The sequence below is a fragment of the Triticum dicoccoides genome, chromosome 1B, assembly GCF_002162155.2.
Source record: "Triticum dicoccoides isolate Atlit2015 ecotype Zavitan chromosome 1B, WEW_v2.0, whole genome shotgun sequence".
NCBI classification, from domain to species: domain Eukaryota; kingdom Viridiplantae; phylum Streptophyta; class Magnoliopsida; order Poales; family Poaceae; genus Triticum; species Triticum dicoccoides.
In genome coordinates, this window is record NC_041381.1 from 613,743,633 (window position 1) to 613,755,184 (window position 11,552).

General features: G+C 47.1%; 1 protein-coding gene across 1 annotated transcript; it reads right to left on the reverse strand.

Moving 5' to 3' along the window:
* Positions 1-318: 318 nt before the first annotated feature.
* LOC119310120 lies at positions 319-7,610 on the reverse strand. The gene is made up of 4 exons (XM_037585963.1): positions 7,290-7,610; positions 2,406-4,328; positions 2,169-2,294; positions 319-636 (listed from the first exon to the last, which is right to left on the reverse strand). The coding sequence occupies exons 2-3, from the start codon at positions 4,295-4,297 to the stop codon at positions 2,213-2,215; spliced, it is 1,974 nt and encodes a 657-aa protein (XP_037441860.1). The 5' UTR covers positions 4,298-4,328; positions 7,290-7,610; the 3' UTR covers positions 319-636; positions 2,169-2,212.
* Positions 7,611-11,552: the final 3,942 nt, after the last annotated feature.

Below are 11,552 nucleotides of genomic sequence, written 5' to 3' on the forward strand. Positions count from 1 at the left end.
TGCTTAAATAATTAATAAAGTGGCTGCATGCATCGTGCAGATGCAGAGGCCGGGGGTCCTCCTCCTTTTCTAAAAAAAAGAGACTAGGAATGCAAAGCTTTAGAGGGAGACTTACCTCCCGTCTCTCCAAATCACAGCCTGCAGGCGAAGTGCCTGCTCTTCTCCTCATCGCTCTCCACGGCAATCCCAACGGCCCTGCACGCATCGGGGGAACATATGGGCATTCTTATCGACGCATACACACCACCAGTTGTAGTATGTAGTGTTGGTACATTGAAATCGGAATAGACTATCAACATCACCTACACTTGGCCAGTGACGACCTCAATCAGATTCAAGCTAGTATCAAGTACTACAACTGCAGCTGAAACTAAGTGGACTCTTTTTGTTCGAAAACATGTTTTAGAGCAGGTGCCCCCGGGCCATCTTATCTAGCCATCCATTCTCCGCAAATATGGAAAATTGGTACAGAATTTGCTCTTAGTAGTTGGATGAGGTAGGTCGCATAAGCAAAACCTGGATTTGAATCTATATCTCCTCCAACCCAAACATGCTCTTATGCTTCCAATAGGCAAATATGGAAAGAACAAAATGCATCCAAGCACGCCATACGTCAACTTTCTAAATGAGAATCCACTGCAACAACAACAGAATAATCAGTCCAACAATCACACACAAGCGTTCTAAATTTTTTTCACACTTCCAAAGCAAGAAAAATACAATGTTTGCATAAGTATATAGTGTGTGCTTCATGAAGAGCATCATTGACTAATCGAGCAACTAATGCAGAATACCAGGAGAGCTCCAAAGAAACTCTGTAGGAAAAGGGCAGGTCGTTCAAAAGATTAAAGAGAGACTGCGACATTATAAATAGCCAGAGGTAGGAGTTTTCATTGTTCACTTTCATGTCGTCAAGTCACAATGGATGACCATAAAATAGCAGCTGGGATCAGCAATGACACCTTGTGTTCTAACATGGTTTGTGAGTGCAGATAAAAGATGATAAGAAAACATCGTACACAATGGAGTCCTCATCCTCATTACACTTAAACCACTTAGTCTATTTAGTAATGTAAGCCACATGTCAATAGTGAAAAGAAACAAATAGAATAATAGCCCTTTTTTTCTGAAGGACTAATGGCCAAACACCGCAATGACATGAGAGAAAATGTGTCATCATTAATGATAAGCATGAAGTCATATGCCTATACCCACACCACTATCTATTTAAGTTATCGTAAACAAACATGCTCATACACAAATTGAAGTGACCAACGAATCTCGGTAGCGCAATCTTGTTGAATTTTCTAATATACTGTTGTCGTAGTTCTCATCATCACTATTAAGGAATGCCATTTCGTTAAACCCATAGTGGAAGAAATGATCAACTAGACATGGAAATATTCTAACAAGGAGCCCTGGAACATCCCAGAACACGGATTTGTCTGTGCAGAACAATCAACTGCAAGAGGAAAAAAAGTGGAACATAGCCCTAAAACTGACAGATAAATCTTCATGCACTCATATATTCAGATTTCACAAGGTTGTACAGAGTGTTAGTTTAGCACAGCTAATATCTTGGGTATTCATGCCTTGCTCGCACATGGAGAGGACATGTTGTGCAGCCTTTATCTCGAACTAGAATTATTCAAACAAAAGAAAAATCCTAAGGACATTAGAGTGAACCCACTAGATGTATTGTGTTGACCTCTTATACCAAGGCTGTCCTATGTAGTATTGGCCCACAATCTAATTCAAGCTAGTCTAAAGTCTGATAATTGTAGCTGAAACTAGATGGAATCTTACAATCCAAATCATGGGAATTAATTGGTACTTGTACCCCAGTCATTCATTTGTATAAGTCCCTCAGTCCGAAAAAACTTGTCTCAAGCTTGTCTTTCAAATGGATGTATCTAGCACTAACTTGGTGCTAGATACATCCATTCGAGGGACAAGATTTTTCGGACGGAGGGAGTATTTGTTTTCTAATAAAATTCCACAATGTGAGATGCATTTTTTCTAATTCCTCATAATTTTGCAAATTCCACAATGTGACATCATAATTCAGTGAATAGCACAAAAGTCCGCTGAATAAACTCCACAATTTAAAATTACATACACAGACATAATAAGCAGAAAATAGCTCGACCAAGCAAGATGAACCTTACTGAGAATAAACGAGCACATAAGAAAACCACATATGGACGGACCCTCATGGAAAGCTACGGCTACCAACCACGAAGCGATCAGACTTAGTCGTCATCCCACTCGCGTTCTCATCATCCAATTTTGACCTGATTTTCAAAATAAAAACGAAACAAGAAAATAAAAGGTCCATGGAGCAATCTTTTCTGATCTAGCTAGTTTAAGGAATAAAAAAATTAAAAGTGGTCAAACGCACTTACCGATTAGCAGCGTCCGATATCTGATCTTCCATGGGAAGATTGAAGAGGTGTCGCGGTGTAAAATCTAATTCTCTCACTATGTGGGCATCAATATTGGTAAGTTGAAGTCTTCTAACGCGAGTATCCCCAAACCCGCAGTGGGCCATGATTAGCCATGCGAATGTGATGAGCTCTCCTCCTCTGCTCAGCAGCGCAACATGCGGCGCCGCCTTGGACTTGCCAGCAGCGTAAACAAGTAGCCGCGTCCACATGCGTGCTACCTCCTCCACCGTTTCCTTGCTTACCTCCAACTCAACACTATCCTTGGTGAAATCATCATATACTTCGTGAGCCTGAGCCAGGGTAGGTGCTGGGCTGATAGAGAGCGGCAGCATGGAAGGGTGGTGAACGAAAAGGTACATTATGTACTTGGATAGCTTCCAACATACCAAAATCATCATACCGAATTCACTTGTACCATGAACCTCTATATCCGAATGGGAAGATTCACATTTTTTCAAAAGCAACTCAGTAACTGCATGCATCCAGATAATTGCCATACCAAAATCATTAGCAAAAAGTTCTGATGCCTCTTTCAACAGGGAACCAATTTTTGGCCATTCATTGGGTTTATCAACATCGGAGTCAAACGTCAAGAGACTAATCTCTTCTGCAACACACTCCACAATCTTGCTACCCACATCCACGTAACCGGTGTCTAATAGCTTGCTCATCCAAAATATTTTCTTCTTTTTGACACCCAACAAACCCACTAACAACTTTCTGAACACAGCCATTATTATGCTTTGCTGCGGGCCGCTGTCAGTCAACCAGCTATCTAAGTTGTACTGTCCAATCAAATTTGGCCACCGCTGCTGTTTCATCGTCCTTGGATATCCGATGTCAGAGCAAAAGAAAACCCACAAACTGGCGAGTGCATCACACCTTCTAACCTTAAACCATGCCCATGTCCAAGGTGACAACATGGAAACAAACGTTGAACTGACTTCAAAGAAAAAACAACCCACAAATAGCGAATAGGTGATGGCAATATCAGCTTTGCTATAATTGTCTCTGCTACTTGCATGGAAGAGCACAAAGGCAACTATTACCGAGGCCTGAGAGATGCATCTAAGTATAACTCCACTCCACGTTCTGAGCACAAGAGACTTAGTGTAGAGATCGTCGTATATCATGCCAAGCTGAAGCCTCACCATCCGTATCATTTGCTCAGGGTCATCTATTTTGTTCATATATTCTCTGCCGAGATCAAGCAAGTTGCGTTCGGCCAAGACATCAAGGACAAATGGCATGGAATCCAGAGCAGCACGAACAACGCCACCATCACCAGAGATTCCTTCAGGCAATTCCTTTTTGTAACGCAGTGCATCTGAGCTCTCAAGACTTTGAAGGCTGCCACACTTGAGAGACCATGTTCTTTCTCCATACTTGATAATTCCAGTAACAAACACAAAGCTACCCGCAAGCAGAAGGTTCGCACTGTGTTTACCAATGGACTTCCAAAAAACATATAAAGCTAGGGAAACTTGCATCACCAGATTCAACAGATGCCTCAACCACAAGTTGTTGTCCTCCATGGCGAAAGCAGTGATGGTATCCTGCCCACCAAGATGGATGAGGAGGAATGGTGCCCAAAAGAAAGCTAGTGGTTGGGTTCTTGTAAGTATGTTCGTTTGAATGGTGACATCTCGGCGCTTAGAGAGATAGCCCAGTGCATACACTGCTACCAAGTCTGCCCCCAAATAAACTGCCCAGAGGCAGAGCCTGAGAAAGCTGTTGCTGCTTCGGCGCCGCAGTCTGCCAGCAAAGAAGAGGAACGACTGCAATGTGAAGCTGAGCAGTACAAGAAGTTGGATTTCCCACCCGCTGTATAATTCAATCAAATGCTCCATCACATGCTAGATTCCTTGTGCCTCGGACCACCTGACGAGTATAAGTTGGATGATTCAGTCTGAATTTTTGAAAATAGCAAAACACCTGATTAAATAATATACTTCCTTTTTACCTTTAACTAGGCATGTTCAACAAGGAAGTATCCAATGTTTTGTTTATGACACCACTTCCTGCTGGCTAAATATACAGCAAAGACCAAACATATATGCGGTATGTGGAATGAAAAGAGAAACAATGCGGAAGAAATAAATATGACAAACTGGCTAACCATTCCATCTTCTCTCTAGGCCTAGGCGTTCGGTAGAAACCGAAATTTCAGTTTCTGCTGTTCGGTTTTGTTGTTGTTGTTGTGAATTCGGTTTGGAAAAGTGGAAACCGAATTTGACACTAAAATTCAGCTAACTGAAATTCCGGTTAACCGATTTTTCGGGGCCAACGCTAGGCGCCGGTCGACCGGCCCAATTTCGGCCGGTCGGTCTGCGCGTGCGCTAGATTAAGCGGCTTTGCGTCGTCATATTTTCTCGGCGCGTCTTGTTGGTTTCCTCTGCATATATCTGGTCTGAACCTTCGATCTAAACGCACGCACATAAAGGGTACCCCGCGCAGCTCGCCGGCACTGGCCGGCCACTGGCATCCGTCGATCACCCAAGCCACCCATGTAGCAGGCGCACGCGCATGCGCCTACGTGCAAAGCTAACTTGCTAGCAGGCAAGCAGCTTAATTGATCTATAGTAGTCAACTTGCAAGCAGACAGACAAGCATCTTAATTGATCTACAAGCAGACGTCCGTGCACACGCTGAACTTGATGACCTAAGCTAGCTTAAACTTAGTCGACCTCGACAGAAATTATCATAGAGTTGCCACCGGCGAGCTCTCGTAAACAGACCTGGACTAGCTGCATCAAAATCACCAATTCCAGCAAATCGATTCTCTCGTTGAAAACTTTCTTCTCACCAGTTCCAGCAAAAAAAGCAAATATGCAGCTTCTTCATCTGAGCCACGCCCCAGTCGCCGGTCGCAAGCTTTTTCTATCGCCAGCCGGTTGCTGGTTGAAGCTTTTTCCATATAAGGTTGAAGCTTTCTCTGTTAATAGTTGCAACTTTTCTCTGGTTGTGTTTGTGTCTGGTTGGAGCTTTCTCTCTTGTTGGTTGAAGCTTTCTTTGTCAACAGTTGCAACCTTTCTCTGGTTGTGGTTGCATAGTGTCTGGTTGGAGCTTTCTCTCTCGCTGGTTAAAGCTTTTTCTATCTACAGACGAAGCTTCTTTTATAAACGGTTGTAACTTTTTCGTTTGAGCAGCACCTGGTTAAAGCTTTCTCTATCGTCTCGTTGAAGCTTTTTTCATTTAAGGTTTGGAGCATTTTTTGTCAATGGTTGTAACTTTTCGTGATTGGCAGTGCCGGTTGTAGGTTTTCCATCTAGGGTTGAAGCTATATTTTACAACAGTTGTAACACTGGGGCATGCGATGGTTCCAGCCTTGCCTCCGTCTAGCCGCGCACCAACGCTCGCGCCATCTATATTTGCCGCTTCCTCCTCGGAGGTTGCAGCATCGCTGTCTGGTCGCGGCCTTCAACTCCGGCCGTTGCCGATTGTCGTATCCATCGTCTTCCAGTTCCAGCTCCCGGTGCGGATGGTTCAAGCAAGCCGTGGTGCTGGTCGTAGCCCGCCACACCAACGGGTTGCATCATTTGGCCTTCGAGCTCCAACTAAATATGCCGCCGGTGGCCGCCCTAGCCTGTTGCATCAAATCGTTGTGCCGGTTGTAGCAGTACTGCTTATACTGGTTCCAACAAAAAAAACTCATCGCAGTGAAATCGCAGCACCACCGTGCCGCTGCCGTAGCACGTCCATCGCAGCACCACCATGCCACCGGCCGCATCTCTCAGCGTCACCACTCACACCCGTTGAAGCTTTTTTCCCGTCAGTTGAAGCTGTTCCCATCCTGGTCGAAACTTTTTTCCATCGTCGATGCTTGCTGCACAGGGTTGTATGATTGACGGCCACCAGCAATCACCATTAAAATGGATGTATCAAAAAAACTCGCTGGTTGTAGCAAAAGACAATGGCGGTTGCAGCAAAAATCATTGTTGCCGTCGTCCCGGGTTGCATCACTGCCATGAATTTTATGTAGCATTTTTTCTCATCGGTTGTACCAAAATCCAATGACAGTTGCAACAAAAGTCGTTGTCCTCGCTGTAGCGTTGTAGCTCCACTATGAGTCGATGCAGCAAAAATTGTTGCTGGTTCCAGCATGCCGCGACGTTGGTTCCAGCACACAATCACCGCGGTTGCAACATGCAGCACCCCCGCCGACCCTCGAGCTCGCAGCGCCATGATGGTGTGGGCATGGCCATGGTCTGCACGGTGACAACATAGCCGACAAACGGATACGGCTTCATCGGGCTGCGGTTGCGGCTCGTTCCCCAACCCGCCTCGGAGCTTCGGCGAGCAGTTGGTGAAGGTAAAGATTTGAAGACGGCTTGGGTGCGCTCCTCGTGTGAAGAAGATAAAAGAAAGGCCGCTCAAAAAAAAAAATAAGAGCAAGGCTAAACGAGCGGCCGTTGTGGGCCAAGAGCACGTGATAGGCCAAGTAACGGAAAACCAACGATGCAAACGTGGATTGCTGAGCGATGGAATCAAGCAAAATCAAGCGGAGCGTGCGTGACCGGCCGAACCTTTGGCCGGTCCGCCGGTACGCAACGTTTCCCATTTTTCGGTTCAGTTTTGGATTTTAACCGAATTATGTACCGTGCACACAAAATGCACTTTCAGAACACATTGACAGCATGCATATTTTAAAGAAAATTTTTGACAGCATAACAACGCAAAAATTCTTCTATACTTGCAGTTGCATCCAATAAAATCAGTAACAAATACTGAAGAACAGTGCATCCAAGATCCAACTTACCATGTACAGATAGTCATACAGAATAATGGACGAAGAATGAAACAAAAAAAAAATGAGACAAAGAATGGGAGATGGGGGCTTACTACGTTGACTTGAGTGCTCCGTGGAAGACGTTGTGGCGAAGTGGAGAAGACGCGCGCCGCCGAGCGCCGAGATGCCGAGATGGACCGACGGCCGCTGCTGAGTTGCTTGGCGATGTGGAGAGTTGGATGCTGTCGAAGTCGAAGACTCGCAGGCTGGTGGGCGGACGCCGGATGGTCGGGGGTCGGCTCCTCTGGTGATCTGGTCCTCTCTCCTTCCTTGCGTACGGCGAGACTAAAGACGGTTGGCGGCCGGTGGGAAGGCGAGGACGGAGGGGCTGCCTGGTGGGAGAGAAATGCGGTGGCGCCGGGCGCCGGCGGCGGCTCAACCGCTCAGATGAGAAGAGGAGGCGGCGACTGACTCGTGGTGGAGTTGGTGGAATATTAATGGAGACGCAGCTTCAGTGACGTTGTGGACTTACTGAAGCTGCGTCCGTGGAATGGAAGGGGCGCAGGGGCAGGGCTGTATCACGTGTTGACCTGGCAGACCATGGTTGTCCTATGTGGTGTTGATACATTTGAATCGGATGGATTATCAACGTCAGCTAAGCTTGGCTAGTGATGACCATAATCAGATTCAAGCTAGTCACAAGTACTTCGACGAAAAAGGGTTTCCTTCGTTTTATACTACCAGCAAAAGAGCCCGTGCGTTGTAACGGGAGAAAAAATAATAACACACACTCTTAATCCAATAATCATAATATGTTCATGCACTTTATTTTAGCGAGGCATCATTTTTATGTTGCCGCTTATCCTCCTTCTCACCCTCAGTGGCCTCAGTGTTCACACAAACCAAAGTGTGTTTGAATGTTATTTTTCCCCTGCCAGTTATTTCAGAGGTGCTCATGTGTGGTTATCAATGTTTTCTTTTGTCTCTTTATGATTTTAGTGGTTGTTTATTTGCAATCCAGATCGTCGTGGTACGAAAGAAAAACGGACGTGTCCTATAGGTTACAAGTTTGCTTTTAAAATATTTAATAGGTAAAATTAACATCATATTCAAATTCTACATATTTTCTATTCAAATTTCATATATAACATGTTAAAATCGGAGTTACGGTTTAATAGATATGGATAATTAAGAAAAATATTTGTTTGACTTAAATATCTTCCAAATAATATTTAAAAATTTTAACAAACAAAATAACATCAGATTCAGATTCTACGCATTTTTCTAAGCAATTTTCATATATAACATGTTAAAATCGGAGTTACGGTTTAAAAGATATGAATAATTTAGAAAAACATTTGTTTGACTTATATATGATCGGCGGGTGAATTATCTAATATGTCAGGGGGGGTTCCGTAAAAATGTAAAATAACGGTTCGGTTATGACTTATGTGTGTACTGCGGGTTAATTCATGAAAAATGCAGGGGGTTTCTGCAAAAGTGCGTGACGGACGGCGGAAACCCAATTTGCTTTATTATTAGGTAGAGATAGAGATATATAAAGCAACCATCGCCGGTACATTTGAGAGGCTAATACAAATTCACGCCACGCCACACCACACACAAGAGACAACACACACGCCCAAGGCCAGTTTCAAGGGTGCCGAGCACCGACTCCAACGACTAGCAAGCACACTACAAATGAGCAATAAAGAATCGCTTGAGTCGACGGAGACCACCAAAAGCGATCACCAAGGAGAGGTGAGACGACGAACAACGGAGCGAGGACTCCAACACGATGCCCCCAAAGAAGGGAACGACCACGTAGTCGCTACCGTCCAATCACGCAGATCAGGTTTTCACCCAGAGTAACCGGAAAGGAGTAGGAGCACTATGACGAAGCCTGCAAGGAGGAAACGACGTCCACGGACGCCACCGCCGTCGGCCAGTACAAAGACTGGCAGGTGATGTACCCCGTGGACCAACCCCTTCGGCGCACCCCCGCTCCGCCCGCACCCGAGGTGCGCAATCTGCCCGAGACTGCTGCACCTCCCACCGCCAAGGTCACCGCCCTGCATCAAGACCGTTCCGGAACCATCAAAGGAGATGGCTTTGGACATAGCCAACTCCCACCACCGCCGCAAACGGCAACGACCGTCCCGCCTCAGACACTACCAAGACAACAGCCACGAAGCACCAGGCCAGGGGGAAAGGGGAAGGGGAGGCGCAACACTCGGCCACTCCCGGCACCCATGATGCCACCGACGGCGGCTCGACCACGTCCAAGCCCCATCCCTCCACCCGCCCTTCCCCCTCGAAGCACCCTGCTTCGCCCCAGCTTTGCTACCGGCGCGGCCCAATGCTGGGCCACCGACGACCGCCCGTCCGACGAAGGTGGGAGAAGATCCACCATCGCCGCCGCCAGGGAGGGGTCCAGGAACAGCCCGCCCGCGCCGCACGCCGCCATTCACAACCAGGAAGGAAGCCCAACTGTGCACCGGAGCCCGCACGCGCCACCACCACCTACAACTACTCCACCAGCGCCGCCACCCCTATGCACGGTAGCTCCAACCGCCCGTGGCCCTGCTGGACCCAGCCCGCGCTGTCGGAGGTGGTGCTAGAGCCAGATCGGGCCGGATCTGACTGGGGCCAACCCGAGCGCACCACCAGAAGAACCAGCCGTCGCTGAAGGCGCAGCCAGCCACCACGCCGCCTGCCACGTCGGCGACACGGTTGTGCACCATGTCGCGTCTGCCCGTCCACATCGAGATGCCCGGCGCCCGCATCCCACCCTAGCCCCGGGGAGGGGGGGCATGCACCCGCCCCACCGTGCGAGAAGACGCGAAATGCCCCGCCGCCCACCGGGCTTTGCCCCGTGGCAGCGGGGAGGGAGGTGGAGGCAGTGGAGGGAGGGTTGGCGGCAACGGCGAGAGTACGGTTGCCTCCTGGTTGCTGCACAGGGGCGACGCGGGAGGGAGGGGGATTTCCGTTGCGCTGCCGTGGTGCCTCAAGTAATTCAACTGCGGCTCAAACAAAGTAGAATCTTAGGGTATGATTGAAACCATGGGAACTTATTGATATTTATATTTGGCTTCAATAGAGTAGAACAATCTGCCAAACCAGCAGAAACTAAACTGCAATGTTTTCCCATCAAATTGTACTACAATGAGAACAACAATTTCACTTATTCAGTAAGTTCAACAAACACCGGCAAACAGACACATTAGGCCTTCCACAATGTGTTCGATGCCACAACTCTGAAAAGTATGCCACGCAGACGATGATGCCAGATGAAATATATTTAGCACCGCTCGCACACTGTGAAAGAATTGGGCATCGATTGGGGGTCAGACCCACACATATAAACAAGTATATATCAGCAACAGTTGCCCCACTAGCAGCGTCTTGCTCCTGGCTCACTGCCGCTTCTTCCCTTGAGCATCAGGCTTAGTTTATTGCTTTGTTGGTTCTGGCATCGGAGCAAGTAGATGCTCCGGTTCCTAGAAAAAAAATTATGGCAGCGCTTGGGCAATGAAGAGCACCGGTGCCAAATGAAGTAAAGGTGAATTTGATACCACTTTTGGCCTACATAGTGGAGGGCCTAAGACTGGGGATGCAAAGCTGTAGGGAGGGGCTGGCTGACCTCCCATCTCTCCACCCACTTTATGGTACCTACAAATCTTTCTACCCACCGAAGCTACGTACTTCTCTTTATAAACTGTACCAGCACAATTAAGATGAATAAATATCTACTGCAGAAAAAAATTGTTTGGTGAGTAAAGCCATACCTACTTGGCTGACATATGATGCATTTTCCCTCTCTACATATGCCTGAAATTTGAAGGATATCATGCATTGAGTCGCCCGTGTAGTGAAGCTAGCAAACGATGCAACATATCATCTTCTTGTCTTGTGTTGGATTTTGCGTCCACCCCCACTGAAGTATCACATCCTGAGCGAATAAGCAACTCGGGAACATGACAATACCTTAGGGATGAGCGACATTGGGAAAACAATTCAACCTATCTTTCCTTTTCCGACTCGACGTCGACGAGTACAGCTCACTCCTCCATCTGGTGGCTTTGCTGGCCCACTTGTTCATCCTAGTGCCCGTCCGCCCGCTGACAGCGGCCACGTCGAGCTTGATCCGGTGACTCCTTCCTTTGTGTGCGCACTGCGTGGACCAACCAGCCGAGGGAAAGCAAGGGGTGCATATTGACATCTTTTGAGATTATAATATGGGAGCACCTGGAACTCATCTAGCTGAGACATAACTATGGTCTCATTCAGGGATGATGTCAGCCTGTTCTAGTGAGTTTGTTTCTCGCTCCCCTACGATCTGGTTGTCTTTGTTTTTTGCGTGTGGCTGACCTAGT